Source organism: Dama dama, chromosome 33 (genome assembly GCF_033118175.1).
Source record: "Dama dama isolate Ldn47 chromosome 33, ASM3311817v1, whole genome shotgun sequence".
Taxonomy (NCBI): domain Eukaryota; kingdom Metazoa; phylum Chordata; class Mammalia; order Artiodactyla; family Cervidae; genus Dama; species Dama dama.
In genome coordinates, this window is record NC_083713.1 from 58,012,703 (window position 1) to 58,031,398 (window position 18,696).

The 18,696-nt window shown below is 37.4% G+C and overlaps 1 protein-coding gene across 1 annotated transcript in view; it reads left to right on the forward strand.

Annotated features, from left to right (window-relative positions):
• The window catches only part of LRP1B (LDL receptor related protein 1B), a 1,867,078-nt gene that overhangs the window by 1,743,708 nt on the left and 104,674 nt on the right, over window positions 1-18,696 (forward strand). Inside the window, exons 79-81 of the mRNA XM_061135390.1 lie at window positions 1,232-1,338; window positions 14,074-14,190; window positions 18,144-18,317. Of these exons, the coding sequence (XP_060991373.1) occupies window positions 1,232-1,338; window positions 14,074-14,190; window positions 18,144-18,317 (398 nt within the window). The remainder of the gene's footprint in view (window positions 1-1,231; window positions 1,339-14,073; window positions 14,191-18,143; window positions 18,318-18,696) is intronic.

The window sequence follows — 18,696 nt, forward strand, 5'->3', positions numbered from 1 at the left end:
TTTATTGTCTGTATATGTTATGTGTACATTCAGATTAATGAAACTGATATGAAAAGTGTAACCACTATTATTAATCTAAAACTGAATTTTTGAGATGTTACATATAATGTTTAATCATTTTAAGTATAGAGTATTAGTGATTTGGGCTATTTCTGGTAATAAAAAATGAAAGCATATGTATAAACAAACTTAAAAATTTAATATAAATATGTCCTTTATTTTACTTGATTTGTATTTCTTTTTTATTATTTTTCATTTGTAAGCACTGACCAAAAAAGAAATAGGGAAATGTTAAATAAAGCTCCTAATCATCCATAAAGTGGATCATTAGATCCTGAGTAAAAGGAAACAATTGTTTACTTAATGGAATTATGCAATGTGGTATCTTCTAAGTGAGAAAATTATTTCTGTTTGAGAAAATAGTTTCTTTATCATAAAAGAAAGCATATTGATGTATCAACCATAGTAAAATGAATTCTGTCACAATAAGAAGATGGTTTCAAGTGTTAGAGATATTCTTCTTCTAAAGAAATTTTCAAAATTGAGCTTTGGGAATCAAGTGAACTACAGTTTATCCTGCTAAACAATAACTCTCAAATTTTAGTAGGCGATATGGGCTTCCCTCGTAGCTCAGTTGGCAAAGAATCTGCCGGCAATGCAGGAGACGTGGGTTCAATTCCTGGATCAGGAAGATCCCCTGGAGAAGGAAATGGCAACCCACTCCAGTATTCTTGCCTGGAGAATCCCATGGACAGAAGAACCTGGCAGGCTACAGTCCATGGGGTCGCAAGAGTCAGGCACAAATTAGCCACTAAACCACCACCACAACCATGACTATTTAAGGGCTTCCCAGGAGGCTCAGATGGTAAAGAATCTGCCTGCAATGCAGGAGACCCAGGTTCAATCCCTGAGTTAGGAAGATCCCCTGGGGAAGGAAATGGCAACCCACTCCAGTATTCTTGCCTGGAGAATCCCATGGACAGAGGAGCCTGGTGGGCTACAGTCCATGGGGTTGCAAAGAATCAGACACAACTGAGAGACTAACACTAGTGTATGACTATTTAAAACCTTGATTCCTACGGCCCTCTCTTGGAGGTCTTTCTATACATTTAGAGTCCGTCCCTTCATCAGGGACTCTAAGGTCATTCGCATGCACAAGATCTTTTCAGCCCTTGTTTGGGGCTGTGCCGGCATCGTCACCAGGCTAATCAGCTTTGACCTATCTCTTCAGGATGATGTACTGGACCGTCGTTGGGGACCACTCCCACATAGAAGAGGCGGCCATGGATGGTACTCTGAGAAGGATTTTAGTACAAAAGAATTTACAGAGACCTACAGGTATGATATGTTTTCCACACTGTCTAAAATATGAAATAGCAGGGTGAGACAATGTGAGAAAGTAACACTGACATTTATACATTACCGTGTGGAAAATAGATAACTAGTGGGAAGCTGCTATATACCACAGGGAGCTCAGCTCGGTGCTCTGATGACCGAGAGGGGTGGGACGGGAGAGGTGGAAGGGGTGATCGAGAAGGAGGGGATGTGTGTATATATATAGCTGATTCACGCTGTACAGCAGAAAGTAACAAAACATTGTAAAGCAATTACCCTCCAATAACATAGAATAACATGTGAAATAATATGCTAAATATGATGGTGTTGTCGTGTTTTCTGGTTCTGTTTGGCAACGTAGTCATTTTTGAAAGCAGACAAAATAATTTATAGCATGACTTTATAAAATTCATTAACATTTCCTGTCATAGCTTCCCAACTTGAACCTCAGGTTCTTATCATACTGTTGGTGATATTATGGGGATGTTATTTGAAAATTACCTAAGTTATAAGGCTACTAGGATTTCACCTGCATGAAATGTTGACAGTTTATAGCACTGTATTAGGATGTTTTTACAGCTATATGTTAATGATATTGGGAGAGATGGTAAACTGCTAGAGGATAAGAGACTAAATGGACAGAGAGGTGGTAACATGCAAATAATTTTTGTGAAAAAGAGGTATGAAAGACATTCACAGCTTCTTTCAATCTAGCTTTAATCTCCTTTCCAGCACGTCATCTAAACCATCAGTCCAGTCCACACTCTGTACTTCCCAGACTGCTTCAGAACTCAGTTTCTTTTCTGCATTCCAGTTCTTTCTCCCACACCATTTTCCTCTCAGATCCCTCTTCTACAGTAGCCATCCAACTTCTCTGTACTTAGCTGAATCTTATCAATCATTTTTGCTCTTTTTTCCTAATATTTTTGGCCTCGTGGCATATGGAAGCTTGGTTTCCCGCTGTGCTGTACCCATTCACTAAATTGCATGAGACTCTTTGTGGCCCCATGGACTGTAGCACACCAGACATCTCTGCCCATGGAATTCTCCTGGCAGGAATACTGGAGTGGGTTGCCATTTCCTTCTCCACGGGATCTTCCCCAATCAGGGATCACCCTGCGTCTCTTGCGTCTCCTGCATTGGCAGGCTGATGATTCTTTACCACTGAGCCACCTGCGAAGCCCCTTACTTCCCCAACCAGGGATCAAACCCACAGCCCCTGCATTTGAAGCACCAAGTTTTAACCACCAGACCACCAGGGAAGTCCCTGAATTTTATCAGTCTTGCAAGGTCTAAATTTAGTCCTTCCTCAATAAAACATTTTCACAATGGAGAAACCTCAGAGCTTTTTGCTCTCTCCCCACTGCCACCCACTACATCTGCATCAGAAGGACAGCATACATTTTCTATAACACATGTTATTTAACAGTGAGGCTTTGAAGTCTCTTTCACAGTAGCAACTTTATATTTGGTTGGTATATATATATGTATGTATATACTTTTAATGTACCTTCTGCCTTTTCCTCCAAATAGATTGTTTTTACCCTTACAGAAGGGAGGCACGCTTGGGATTGAGTTCATTTACATAGATGTGTCTCTTGTCAATGATTTAACAAACACTAATTAAAGACTCACCTGGTACCAGAAATTGTTCCAAATGCTGAAGAAATAGTTCCTGCCCTTGTTAAGAGAATTCCGATTCTCATGAGACTGACCTTCCTGTATAGGATAGAACATGTAGGATAGATCATGTCAGATGTATATAAAAACCATAAAGAAAAAAAAAAAAAACATGAGGGATGCCTAGTTATGAGAGAGTAGTATTTTAGTTATGATTATCAGAGAAGTCATCCCCAGAAAGGTGATATTTGAGAAGATAACTGAATAAAGAGAGATAGCAAGCTATGTGAATATGTGAGGAAAGAGCTTTCCAAGCAGAAAGAATGCAAGTCATGAGTTAGGAATGAATCTAGCACATGAGAAAAACAGCAGTGATGTTAGGACAATGGGCCCTCTATATCCATGGTAGGCTGAATTTGCTGAAACCGCTGATTCCGTGGGCTGAGTGTAATATGCCATTTTATGTAAAAGACTTGCACATCAGTGGGTTCTGGTACCCACAGAGGATCCTATAACCAATTCCCTGTGGATACTGTGGGACGATTGTATGCCTTGAAGCATATGAGCAACTGGAGATTGAGCATATGAGCTTATTATCATATGCTCATATTCTCACATGCTCATATTCTCATGAGCATGTGCTCCACATGAGCATATGGAGAATAGGATATGTGAGAATCACAAGGTTACCAGAGGCAGATCATCTAGGACCTGAAACACTGATAAGGATTAGATTCTGTTCTGGCATTTGAGGGTATTGAGGAAAGTGGCATAATCTGTTCAAACACAATTTTAATTTTAAAGAACTTTTTTACTTTTTCCCCTTAACTTTTTTTATTTTTGATGAATTTTAGACTTATAGAAAAGTCAGACAATTGATCTAAAAAAAAATTTGTCTTATTTAACGTCTTACATAGTCATAGTAAGGGCTTCCCTGATAGCTCAGTTGGTAAAGAATCCACCTGCAATGCAAGAGACCCCAGTTTGATTCCTGGGTCAGGAAGATTTGCTGGAGAAGGGATAAGCTACCTACTCCAGTATTCTTGGGCTTCCCTTGTGGCTCAGCTGGTAAAGAATCTGCCTGCAATGTGGGAGACCTGGGTTTGATCCCTGGGTTGGGAAGATCTCCCGGAGAAGGGAACGGCTACCCACTCCAGTATTCTGGCCTGGAGACTGTATAGTCCATGGGGTCGAACATGACTGAGTGACTTTCACTTACTTTCACTTTCATAGTCATAGTATTCATGACATTATTTTCATTTTAAAGTATGACATAGGAAGCAATGTACAGGATTGCGTCTGAGATCCTCAGGAGGGAGCCTGAGACAGGGGTTCTTGGGAAGTCTGTTTATGAAGGGAATGCTATTCCCTGCTTATCATGTGTTGCCGTTGTAGACGTGGCCAACCTAAATCAATGAGATGGAGGTGTGTGTGTGTGTGTGTGTGTGTGTGTGTGTGTGTGCGCGCGCGCGCTCAGTCGCTCTACTCTTTGCAGACACATGGAGTGTAGCACACCATGCTCCTCTGTCCATGGGATTTTTCTGGCAAAAATACTGGGGTGGGGTGCCATTTCTTATTCCAGGGGATCTTCCTGACCCAGGAATCAAACCCATGTCTCTTGCATCTCCTGCATTGGCAGGCAGATTTTTTACAACTAGCGCCACCTGGGAAGCCCTCAGATGAAGCTATCTCACGGATTATTGGAAGTTTTAGTTCTGAAACTCAAAGCAGAACTAGAAACTTAGTTTGGGGAATTAGCAACAGAAAGTTGATCATTGAAACTTGCTGGAGTTGTTAAGATGGATGAGGGAGGGTGAAACAAACAAGCTTCCGAGGTCAGAAAAGGCAGAAATGTGTGAGATGGTTATGTTGAGAAGAGTCAAGGTCAAAAGTGCAGACAACAGAGGTGTTTGAGCAATAGGAGCAAAGCAACAGAATTCAGTATCACAGTAGCTGACAGAAAAGTTTCAAAAGGAAGAGGATATACCCAACTGGACATAGCATAGTGCCTTACACAGAATAAATACAGAGTAGTAGAAAGAGTCTTAGCCTTGAATTTATATAGGTTTGTGTTAAAATTGAGCAACCTGTATAAACTTTTGAGCATCGAAGTTCTCACTTGTAAATTGCATATGATAATATTTACCTTACAGAGAATTGAGATAATTCATTTAAATCAGATATTAAAGCCAATGTAAATTAATTGGTATAGTTTCTTGAATATCTAAGAGGCTGAGAATAACTATAGGAATAATAAGCCATGTGTTAATACTAAAACCTTACATGTGTATCTTATATAATATCCACCATAACTCCCTCCTCCAGGAGATCGTCCAACCCAGGGATCAAACCCAGGTCTCCCACATTGCAGGTGGATTCTTTACTGTCTGAGCCACCAGCAAAGCCCATAACTCCCTAATATCAATTTTTAAAAATATTTTTATGCATGTTTATAAATATCATTTAGTATATTTTGTTGACTAGTATTCTCATTTTATATGTTCAAATTCTAAAGTATTTTTAAAAATCCATAAGCTACATGTAAAATCTACTGCTTTATCTATTGCCCACCTGCTTATTGAATTTCTTAATATTGGAAATGCTAGTCTTGTATTATTAGGGAGGATTTTATTCCATCAAGGAGAAATGTCTCTCACTATTATCTTTCCATCTCTCTTAAATTTATAGTGATTAATAAGTCTTCAGTATCACAAGCCAAATGTTACTGATATACAAATAAATAAAAAATAATATCAGAAGATTTTTAGGAAATAATAGATAATTTAGATTTCATAAATAGCATTATACTAGAAAGTAACAACAGAAAGTTGGTAATCATTTGGTATCTGTAGTATATATATACACACACACACATATATATATACATTATATTAATATGCTAGAGAAAATGTGCACTTATGCAAATATATTTTATAAGATATCCTTCCATACAAGTACATTAATTGCTTATGGTTTCTTAGAAACATCTTAGATTTTTTATACCTATATTGTCTCTTTTCTTGGTGTATGTTTCTAAATATTTGCCCTGACTCCAAAGTTATGAAACTGAAATCAGTAACTATAATAATAACTCTTTTTCTCTCCAAGTGTAATATATTGTTATTTACATCTAAGGTTTATAGAAAACGCTATTTTTCCTTTACACAAACATGAAGACTCTGTGCACTAGGATACAGTGCATTTGGTTATGCTCTGTACCTCAATAGAGTGTAAGTGATACTAGTATCATGAACTGCAACAGGAGTAGATATAAACTTTATCCCTTTATGTAACTCCTGTGCATTTAAAGGTTAGAACTGTACTATCTGATTGTATAGTTAGCCCACCACCCAGGTAGCCCTGTGTTTGTTCACCACCAGCACTACCATTGTGTACTTTCCAAAATCAAAAGGATACCTCAATTCTCTGGGCATCGGAAGCACTGCTTACCTCCATACTTGGTTCTCAATCACCTATTGCTTTAAGGATATATAGTCATTGATTCTTTAATGCTTTAATGTATAATCTATATGCCCAAGAAGATCATAAATAGCTTAAACCAACACCATTATGAATACTCTTGATATATCCCCTGTGGAACATTCCCTATAATTAGTATATGTTCACTGAGTCCTGTCCTAATCTTTGTGACCCCATGGATCACAGCATGTCAGACATCCCTGTCCATCACCAACTTCCAGAGCTTACTCAAACTCATATCCATCAAATTGGTGATGCCATCCAACAATCTGATCCTCTGTCATCCCCTTTTCCTCCCGCCTTCAATCTTTCCCAGCATCAGGGTCTTTTCTAATGAGTCAGTTCTTTGAATCAGGTGGCCAATGTATTGGAGTTTCAGCTTCAGCATCAGTCCTTCCAATGAATATTCAGGACTGATTTCCTTTAGGATGGAATGGTTGGATCTCCTTGTAGTCCAAGGGACTCTCAAGAGTCTTCTCCAACACCACAGTTAAGAAGCATCAATTCTTTAGCACTCAGCTCTCTTTATAGTCCAATTTTCACACATATATAAGACTACTGGAAAAACCATAGCTTTGACTAGACAGACCTTTGTTGGCAAAGTAATATCTCTGCTTTTTAACATGCTGTCTAGGTTGGTCATAGCTTTTCTTCCAAGGAGCAAGTATCTTTTAATTTCAAGGCTGCAGTCACCGTCTGCAGTGATTTTGGAGCCTCAAAAAATAAAATCTCTCATTGTTTCCATTGTTTCCCCATCTATTTGTCGTGAACTGATGGGACTGGATGCCATGATCTTAGTTTTCTGAATGTTGAGTTTTAAGCCAACTTTTTCACTCTCTTCTCACTTTCATCAAGAGACTCCATTGTTCTTCATTTTCTGCCGTAAGGGTGGTGTCATCTGCATATCGGAGGTTATTGATATTTCTCCAAGCAATCTTGATTCCAGCTTGTGCTTCATCCGGCCCAGCCTTCCACATGATGTACTCTATATATAAGTTAAATAAGCAGGGTGACAATATACAACCTTGACGTACTCTGTTCCTGATTTGGAACCAGTCTATTGCTCCATGTCCAGTTTTAACTGTTGCTTCTTGACCTATGTGCAGATCTCAGGAAGCAGGTCAGATGGTCGAGTATTCCCATCTCTTGAAGAATTTTCCACAGTTTGTTGTGAGCCACACAGTCAAAGTCTTTGGCGTAGTCAATAAATCAGAAGTAGATGTTTTTCTGGAACTCTCTTGCTTTTCTGATGATCCAACAGATGTTGGCAATTTGATCTCTGGTTCCTCTGCCTTTTCTAAATCCAGCTTGAACATCTGGAAGCTCACAGTTCACGTACTGTTGAAGCCTGGCTTGGAGAATTTTGAGCATTAACTTGCTAGTGTGTGAGATGAGTGCAGTTGAGTGGTAGTTTGAACATTCTTTGGCATTACCTTTCTTTGGGTAATGATAGAATGAAAACTGACCTTTTCTAGTCCTATGGCCACTGCTGAGTTTTCCAAATTTGTTGGCATATTGAATGCAGCACGTTCACAGCATCACCTTTTAAGATTTGAAATAGCTCAATTGGAATTCTATCACCTCCACTATCTGTGTTTGTAGTGATGCTTTCTAAGACCACTTGACTTCACATTCCAGGATGTCTGACTCTAGGTGAGTAATCACACCATCATGGTTATCCAGAGGTAAGTCATGAAGATCTTTTTTGTTTAGTTCTTTGTATTCTTGCCACCAGTTCTCAATATTTTCTGCTTCTGCTAGGTCCATACAATTTCTGTCCTTTATTGTGTCCATCTTCTCATGACATGTTCCCTTGGTATCTCTAATTTTCTTGAAGAGATCTCTAGTCTTTCCCATTCTAATATTTTCCTCTATTTCTTTGCATTGATCATTGAGGAAGGCTTTCTTATCTCTCCTTGCTATTCTTTGAAACTCTGCATTCAAATGGGTATATCATTCCTTTTCTCCTTTGCCTTTCACTTCTCTTCTTTTCTCATCTATTTGTAAGGCCTCCTCAGACAACCATTTTGCCTTTTTGCATTTCTTTTTCTTGGGGATGAACTCGATCACTGCCTCCTGTACAGTGTCAGGAAGCCCTGTCTGAAGTTCTTCAGACACTCTGTATATCAGATCTAACCCCTTGAATCTATTTCTCACTTCCACTGCACAATTGTAAGGGATTTGTTAGGTCATACCTGAATGGTCTAGTGGTTTTTCCCTACTTTCTTCAATTTAAGACTAAATTTGGCAATAAGGAGTTCATGATCTGAGCCACAGTCAGCTCCCAGTCTTGTTTTTGCTGACTACATAGAGCTTCTCCATCTTTGGCTGGAAAGAATATAATCAATCTGATTCCATTTTGACCATCTGGTGATGTCCATGTGTAGAGTCTTTCTTGTGTTGTTGTAAGAGGGTGTTTGTTATGACCAGTGCATTCTCTTGGCAAAACTCTGTTAGCCTTTGACCTGCTTTGTTTTGTACCCCAAGGACAAATTTCCATGTTACTCCAGGTAGCTCTTGACTTCCTACTTTTGCATTCCAGTCCCCTATAAAGACGAGGACATCTTTTTTGGGTGTTATTTCTAGAAAGTCTAGTAGGCCTTCATAGAACCTTTCAACTTCAGCTTCTTCAGCATTACTAGTCAGGGCATAGACTTGGATTACTGTGATATTGAATGGTTTGCCTTGGAAATAAACAGAGATCATTCTGTCATTTTTGGGATCACATCCAAGTACTGCATTTTTGACTCTTGTTGGCTATGATGGCTACTCCATTTCTTCTAAGGTATTGTTGCCCACAGTAGCAGATATAATGGTCATCTGAGTTAAATTCACCAATTCCTGTCCATTTTAGTTCACTGATTCCTAAAATGTTGTTGATGTTCACTCTTGTCATCTCCTGTTTGATTACTTCCAATTTGCCTTTATTCACGGACCTAACATTCCAGTTCCTATGCAATATTGCTCTTTACAGCATCAGGCTTTACTTCCATCACCCATCACGCCCACAATTGGGTGTTGTTTTTGCTTTGGCTCTGTCTCTTCATTCTTTCTGGAGCTATTTCACCACTCTTCTCCAGTGGGATGGGTCACCAAGACCCATCCATCTTGGGTGGCCCTACATGGCATGGCTCATAGTTTCACTGAGCTAGACAGGGCTGTGGTCCATGTGATCAGTTTGGTTAGTTTTCTGTGATTGTGGTTTTCATTCCCTCTGCCCTCTGATGGATAAGAATAAGAGGCTTATGGAGGCTTCCTGATGAGAGAAAATGACTGGGGGAAACTGGGCAGGGCCATGCTCAGTAAAACTTTAATCCAATTTTCTATTGATGTGTTCCATCCCTGTTATTTGACCTGAGGCCAAACTATGGTGGACGTAATGAAGACAGTGGTGACCTCCTTTAAAAGGCCCCATGCATGTACTGCTGCAGTCAGTGCCCCTGACCCCTCAGCAGAGCACTGTCGACCCACACCTCTGCCAGAGACTCCTGGACACTCATGGGCAAGCCTGGGTCAGCCTCTTGTGGGGTCATTGCTCCTTTCTCCTGGGTTCTGGTGCACACAAAGTTCTGTTTGTGCCCTCCAAGAGCCTGTTTCCCCAGTCCTGTGTAAGTTCTAGTGGCTCTATGGTAGGGTTAATGGCAACCCCCTCCAAGAGGGCTGATGCCATACCCAGGTCTGCTGCACCCAGAGCCCCTACCCCTGCAGCAGCTCACCGCTGAACTGTACCTTTGCAGGAGACATTCAAACACAGTTCTGGCTCAGTCTCTGTGGGTTCTCGGGGTCCTGGTGCGCACAAGGTTTGAGCCCTCTGAGTATGTCTGGTGGGTAAGGGGTTTGATTCTAATTGTGATTTCTCCCTTCCTACCATCTTGTTGGAGTTTCTCCTTTGCCCTTGGACATGGGGTATCTTTTTTGGTGGGATCCAACATTCTCCAATCAATGGTTTTTCAGCAGTGAGTTGTAGTTTTGGAGTTCTTGCAGGAGAAAATAAGTGCATGTCCTTCTCCTCTGCCATCTTACACCACTCTCCTCAAGACTAATTATGTGTTGAATGACTGAAGATATGAATGCATACCATTTTTAATACTCTAACCTATGTTATGGTATTAAGTTCTCTTTTAACAGATGTTTTAGGCCCAATATTAAATGCAAGAAGCACAATCTATATTCTGATTCAGTCAATTGTGTGGTGGGTGAGTAGGATGTACCATGAGAGTAGGAACATGATCTATTTCAATCTTTGTTACATACTAGGGCCTGACAGTGTATGGTGCAAGGGAGGTGCCTTACAAATATGTATTAATTACTTTCTTTTAAAAATGAATGCTCTTTATTTTTCCCTCCAATAGAAGGGCATGTAGAATTACATGAGTTTGGCTTAAATACCATATTATTTGATATCCAAAAGCTTATTTATGTTACTTTTAGATCCTCTCAGATTGTGGCAGTTTCTGACTAAACAGAAAAATAAAGAAGTACATACTGGCCTGGTACAGTCATAATTATTTGATTCACTCGGCAAATTCTTTGTCCTTGGCCCATGAAAGATCTCTAATTAAATGAGATAGATAAAAACTTAAGGACTATTTTTCAATTCCTCGATGCATTACTTTGCTAACACTCGTAAATAACTGTGTGTGTGTGTGTGTGTGTGTGTGTGTGTGTGCGCGCGCGCGCGCGCGCACGCACACACTGGGGAAACCCAGTGGCTCAGTGGTAAAGAATCTGCCTACCAAGCAGGAGATGCAGGTTCAATCCCTGGGTTGGGAAGATCCCATGGAGAAGGAAATGGCAGCACACTCCAATATTCTTGCCTGGGAAATCCCATGGACAAAGGAGCCTGGTGAGCTATAATCCAGGTGTCACAAAAAGTCTGACAGGACTGAGCAGCTGAGCACACAAACTCATACACAAGCACATATATGTGTAAAAATAACTTTAACATAGTCTAATATCCAAAACCTTTTATAGGTAACCTCCCTGAGAAATTACTTAAAAAAATTTTTTTAAATAAATTTGACCTAGTGGTAAGTATCTTTAGCTTTTTTTGGACCCCTTTTATCACCTCTTAAATCAAGAATAGGGTATTGCACACTTGTTTGTTATTACTACCTTACAAATCTCAGCTTTCCTATAACATGAAATCTACATAATCTCTTTTTCCCTTTCTGAAAACATAATTTATTTCTCTTCTCCAGGTCTTCTCTCTTAAATATCACATTGGTACTATGGCCAGTTCTCATAAGATTTTGCTTTTGCCATTTTCTGTCTTCTTTTTAGACCACAGTGGAAATAGGGAAACTAGTAGAAGGATCTTGGAAAAATTTAAAGTTAAAAGGTAGATTCAAAAATCCCTAAAATGTAAACTTAGTCTTGATATCATGGGAGATGTTTAAAAAACAGATTAGGGCCATTATCATGTGCTCCTAAAACTTATCAGGACTTTTTCTTTCATAAGACTTCCAAATTGTCTTTCTATTGTGCTCAATTAGAACAAATAGACATTTTATTTTAAATTTTCTGTACTTTCACTGACTTGGTTCCAGATATTCACCATTCCCAGTTCACATAAGAATGACTTTCCTGGGAGTTGATTTTTTCTCCACTTTATTATTGCTTCTTTATTAAAGACAAAAAAGATGTGATATTTTAAAGATACAGAAATGAATTTGTTCTTTCATATAAACTTGACTCATCTCTGTAACAAAAAGTTAGTTGATTCCTTCTTTAACTTTTTAATTTAAAAGACTATCTCTTTTATTAAATGGCTTAAGGAAAAAATCAAAGTCATTGATTTGTGGATTTAGGGGAATATAAATCCCACTCATCTAAAAGCTTGTGGTAAAATTTTTATCTAGATGTCATTCCATCCAAGCTAGTACAGTATGGGACTATAGCTGTATGTGTCTTAAGCCTAGACTAATACTGCAATGTGTGACACATTTGAAAAATGTTTACTGCTGTTGCATCTGACAAAACAATATTTGTAATTAAATTAGATTAATACCTATTGTTTTCTTCATTTCTATGATTAACAAATTTAATATTTAAATGTAAAGATCAATTTGGTTGAGAACAACTGTTTTTTCTTAAATCTACCACTTTATTGTATTACACTGGTGGAAAAAAAAGAAAAGCATTTTAAATCTTTCGTAGACAATGATTTTGAAGTAGAATAGTGGCAGCAAGAAGCTGGATCATTTTATGTTTCACATTACTCATAATTACACATGAAAAAGCTAAGGTCTAATATCCACCATAACTCCAAATAGCAAATTAATCATTGAGCAGAAGCTAGTAAAACACAGGCCACTTGTTTTAATTGGTAAGTCATTTCTCAGAGGCTGATTGGACATAGAGCATCTTTATATTATACCTAAGAAGTATTTTTATTTCATTTAATTACATTTGGGATAGACACATACTTTACTGAAAAATTATTCCCAAGTGATTTTCACCATGATATGTTTTCATTTTGATTGTTAAGTTTTGATCTATCTGCAAGGAAGTACAATAAGTATAAACTCAAAAATACTTTTCATTCAGTTGCCTTGCCTTTAAGATGACATTAAATTTCCTCAATTTTTTTTCTTTATTGAATGATCTCATTCAGAAAGCTTTTTAGCATTCAGATACCAAAGGTATTTTGATTGCATTGTAGTTTCAAAGTGTGTCATATGTCATGTCTAAAGACTAGCTATGTTTTAAAAATTGAATATCTACAGCAGCAAAGATTTATCATAGAATTCATATGTTATGGGTCTTACTTTTCTAAACTGAAAGAAGTTTACCTAAGGTATTCTATGTGTTGATGATATATTTGTGCAAGAAGACACTGACTAGATCCAATTATGAAATAAAAAACTGACTAAATAGAAAAACATTATTTTTTACTGCATGTCATTTTAGTCCAGTGGTATTCATTAACAGATACTGATAATGAAGAGAAAGGTGGCAGTCTCAGAGCAAATTAATGATTAGAGTAAAAAATTAGAGTGAAAAATGTAAGTACAATGAGAAACTTAATTAAGGAATTTACTATTCATTATCCCCTACTGTAAACATCAATCTTTAGTCAATTTAAACTTCAGCATGCACACAGGTGTCTCATAACACTATAGGCCAACTCAGGTTGGTGAAAATATCTTATGATTAAGCTCATGAACTTTTTATTTTCTGCAAAATGCACCTTCATGAAAAGATTCAAAATATAGCTAATTACCTGGAATTATTTTAAATAATGTTTGGATAAATGATTTAAAAGATGAATTAATTCTGTGTGTACTATAAAGGTTAAAAAAAAAAGTCATGAGAAAGTTTTCTAGAAAACAGCCGTAATTAAGAAACCAGTAAGAGTAGAAAGGAGGGGTATTTAGGATGGCTTTTCCTATGTGAAGTAAAAATATTTTTTGCTAGACTATATTACATAAATTCTGTGTAATTTATTAACACATATAGAGATTAAGTTATTTCATTTTTTTCTGATTTTTGCACTACCATGACATAGACTAGGTAATTTCTAAGATGTTTGAAAAAAAAATGTTCAATTATAACAATACATTAAAAAGAAGAAACATAATTTTAAATAATCTCAAATGTATTGCTGGCATCTGTCTCTGTGTGTTGATTTTACAGGTCTGGCTGTGGATCATTTCAGTGAACGGATATACTGGGCTGATCTTGAACTCTCTGTTATCGGCAGCGTTCTGTACGATGGTTCTGATTCTGTAGTCTCTGTCACCAGCAAACAAGGTTTGTGAACTGCTTTTCTTTCTGCCTTTAATTACCATTGAGCATATTAAATAATGATGCATAGATACAATTATGAAAGCCTTACTTTCTGTATTTCCTCAATTTATGTCTCTTTTCAACTTACTGTGTACAGCTTTATGTGTGTGTGTGTGCGTGGGTACTCAGTCGTGTCCGACTCCTTGTGACCCCACATACTGTAGCCTACCAGCCTTCATTGTCCATGGGATTTCCCAGGCAGCAATATGAAAGTGGGTTGCCATTTCCTTCTCCTGGGGATCTTCCCCATTCAGGAATCAAACTCGTGTCTCCTGCATCTTCTGCATTGGCAGGTAGATTCTTTACCACCTGGGAATCTCATTTCAACTTGTGGCTCTTACTTGTAGCTCTTATTCATTACAACTTTCATTCCTGCTACTTAGAATAACAAAGAGGCCACCCCAGAAGAACTTGACTCCAGGACAAACGTGGTACATTGCTACTGGATTCAGAAAATATTGTTTGTTGCTTCTGTGGATGTTCTTTTCTGAGCAGATGACTTCAAGTAGTCAAGATCAGTGCATGGGAATACTAATTTTTATTTCAAATTGCAGTGATAAGTAGGAAATGAGTTACTATATAGGTAAAACATCATAGTAACATTTATTATTATAGGTAATTGATAGGGATACTCTCATCCATGTGAAAGCAATGTGTGAAAAATGAGAGTTTACTTCTCCTACAAGTGACTGCAGAATCTACCCGTGCTCTACTTTCATGGCACCCTTTTTATCTCCCTCTCTATGTCTATCTTCTGTTTTTCACTCTCATTTTTTAATCCCTTCTGTGACTCACACTTTCCTTGACAGGGAACCTCACTTCTTTCTGCTTAATTTATTTCCCTTCTTTTTCTGTTTCTCTTTCCTACCAAAACCCCTTAGCTATTTACCACAATTTGTTCACAATTTATACTTGAAGATTTTATATTTGCATACTAATTTGCAAGTAAGTAAATAAGTTTTATTTATTTACTGCTTTGCTTCCTTTTTTTTTCTTTTTAAGCAAAAGCAGAGAAGTTTCTAGAGGAATAATTGCATCGAACTGTCACTGTGCCCGTATTAGAAGAGTGTGTTTTTTTATCTAATAACACTAAATGGAAAAAAAAAATTCAACATTCATGTAATTGATTACAAAAATCAACCCATTTTAGCTTGAGTGTCTATTTTACTATTTCAAGAAACAATAAAGAAAAATACATATTAAAAGGCATTTTATGTTTTACAACATTTAGATAATAAGTAAAATATAAATGGTGCTATTTCACTTTTTAGAAATTTCAGTACCAAAGTTATGTATTTTTATAAAAATCTCTAAAAATAGCCATTTTGTAAATGTGAGAAATTATTATTATTACTGTTATTCTCAGCCAAACTAATTGTATATAGGATTGACATTCACCAATTTGTTTTCTTTATCCTATTTCTAAAATAGACAATAGAATGTCAGATTTGGGGGGATTATTTCCCTATGCAAAACCAACTTATGATTGATGAAATTATTGTTCAGACAATTAATTTGACCATTAATTTTATACAGTGGTGGTGACAAATAGATTCAAGGGATAAGATAGACACAGTGCCTGAAAACTATGGACAGAGAGGTTCATAACATACAAGAGGCAGTGACCAAAACCATCCCCAAGAAAAAGAAATACAAGAAGGCAAAGTGGTTGTCTGAGGAGGCCTTACAAATAGCTGAGAAAAGCAAAGAAGTGAAAGGCAAAGGAGAAAAGGAAAGATATACCCAACTGAATGCAGGGTTCCAGAGAAGAGCAAGGAGAGACAAGAAAGTCTTCTTAAGTAAACAATCCAAAGAAATGGAGGAAAACTACAGAATGGGAAATGCTAGGGATCTCTTCAAGAAAATTGGAGATACCATGGGACCATTTTATGCAAAGACTGGCACAATAAAAGACAGAAATGGCAGCAACTTAATGAAGCAAAAGAGATTAAGAAGAGGTGGCAAGAACACAAGAACTATACAGAAAGTTTCTTGATGACCTAGATAACCATGATGGTGTGGTCACTCAGAAAGAGCCAGACAGCCTAGAGTGTGAAGTTAAGTGGGCTTTAGGAAGCATCTTTATGAACAAAGCTAGTGGAGGTGGTGGAATTCCAGCTGAGCTACTTCAAATCCTAAAAGATTATACTGTGAAATTGCTGCACTTTAAAGTCAGCAATTTGGAAACTCATCAGTGGCCACAGAATTGGTAAAGGTCAGTTTTCAGTCCAATCCCAAAGAAAGGCAATGCCAAAGAATGCTCAAACTACCATACAATTGCACTCATTTCATATGCTAGCAAGGTAATGCTCAAAATCCTTAACGCCAAACTTCAGCAGTACGTGAACCATGAACTTCCAGATGTTCAAGCTGGATTTAGAAAAGGCAGAGGAACCAGAGATCAAATTGCCAACATCCACTGGGTCATAGAAAAAGCAAGAGAGTTCCATAAAAACATCCACTTCTGCTTCGCTGACTATGCTAAAGCTTTTGATTGTGTGGATCAAAACGAACTGTGGAAAATTCTTCAAGAAATGGGAATACCAGACCACCTTACCTGTCTCCTGAGAGACCTGTATGCAGGCCAAAAAGCAACAGTTAAAACCGGACATGAAACAATGGACTGGTTCCAAATTGGGAAAGGAGTAGGTCAAGGCTGTATATTGTCACCCTGCTTATTTAACTTATATTCAGAGTACATCATGCGAAATGCCAGCTGAATGAATCACAAGCTGAAATAAAGATTGCCAGGAGAAATATAATTGGCCTCAGATATGTAGATGACACTAGCCTAGTAACAGAAAGAAAAAAGGAACTAAAGTGCCTCTTGATAAAGATTAAAGAGGGAGGTGAAAAAGCTGGCTTAAAACTCAAAATTTAAAATAATATGATCATGGCATCCAGTCCTATCATTTCATGGCAAATGGAGAGAAAGTGGGAAAGGTGACAGACTTTATTTTCTTGGGCCCCAAAATCACTGCAGACAGTTACTGCAGCCATAAAATTTAAAGACTTCCTCCTTGGAAGAAAATCTATGACAAACCTAGACAGCATATTAAAAAGCAGAGGCATCACTTGGCTGATAAAGGTCCAGGTAGTCAAAGCTATGGTTTTTCCATAGCCATGTATTAATGTGACTGTTGGACCAGAAAAAAGACTGAATGCTGAAGAATTGATATTTTTGAATTGTGGTGCCAGAAAAGACTCTTCAGAGTCCCTTGGACAGTAAGGATATCAAGCCAGTCAATCCTTAAGGAAATCAGTCCTGAATATTCATTAGAAGGACTGATGCTGAAGCTGAAGCTCCAATACTTTGGCCACCTGATGCAGAGAGCTGATTCATTGGAAAAGACCCTGATGCTAGGAAAGTTTGAGGGCAGGAGGAGAAGCAAGGGGACAGATGATGAGATGGTTGGATGACATCACTGACTCAATAGATATGAGTTTGAGCAAACTCCAGGAGATAGTGAAGGACAGGGAAGTCTAGTGTGCTGCAGTCCACGGGATCACAAAGAGTCGGACACAACTGAGCAACTGAAAAACAAGAAAATGAGAATTTTGTGAACTGTTTTTGTGCAGTGGTGGTTATCAATGTCATGTAAGCTTTATGTTTGCAAACTGTACAACAGAAAAGATTATTCTGTATAATAAGCCCTCCAGGAAATGCTTTATGATGGTAAAATTGATTAAAGTGATGATGGAAATGTTTTTTATGTTCTTAGTGATAAGTTTAATATCTCACATATTTTTACTGCTAATAAATCAATCATCAATTTTATAGCTAATATTAAAATATTCTAATTCTGAAAGTTTTTGTTAATAGGAATAAGATTTTCGATATGATCTTGGATAAGCTTAGTTTTCTTAAGACTGTTTACATTTGCAACTTTTATAACTCCACTTTTAAAAAATTCTAGGTTTGTTACATCCACACAGGATTGATGTCTTTGAAGATTATATATATGGAGCAGGTCCTAAAAATGGTGTATTTCGAGTGCAAAAATTTGGCCATGGTTCAGTAGAGTACCTAGCTTTAGATGTTGACAAAACAAAAGGTGTTTTGATTTCTCATCGCTATAAACAACTAGATTGTAAGTATAATATTTTATACTATTGTCTATCTTGGCAAAGTTTCTTTCTTATGATTCTCAAAATAAAGCATTTTTAAATTCAAAACTCTTTTCGTGGCTTAACTCCAATAAGTTAAGTTACTTTAATTTTGATTGCACCAGACTTTTCAAATTTTCAAAGACAAGATATAAATAATGCAAAAGTTACTATTTCTGCTATAACAGATATGAGAATTTCAGGATTTGTTTGTGTTTTCTTGGAATTAGAATAACTTTGTTATAAAAATTTCTCTCATGCTATTTTTTTTTCCTAAATTCTTAATAAAGCCTTTTATGTCTATAGTTAAACCATGTAAGTAAGGAAATTTATCATTAGCCTTTTTCACTCACTGATAACCAA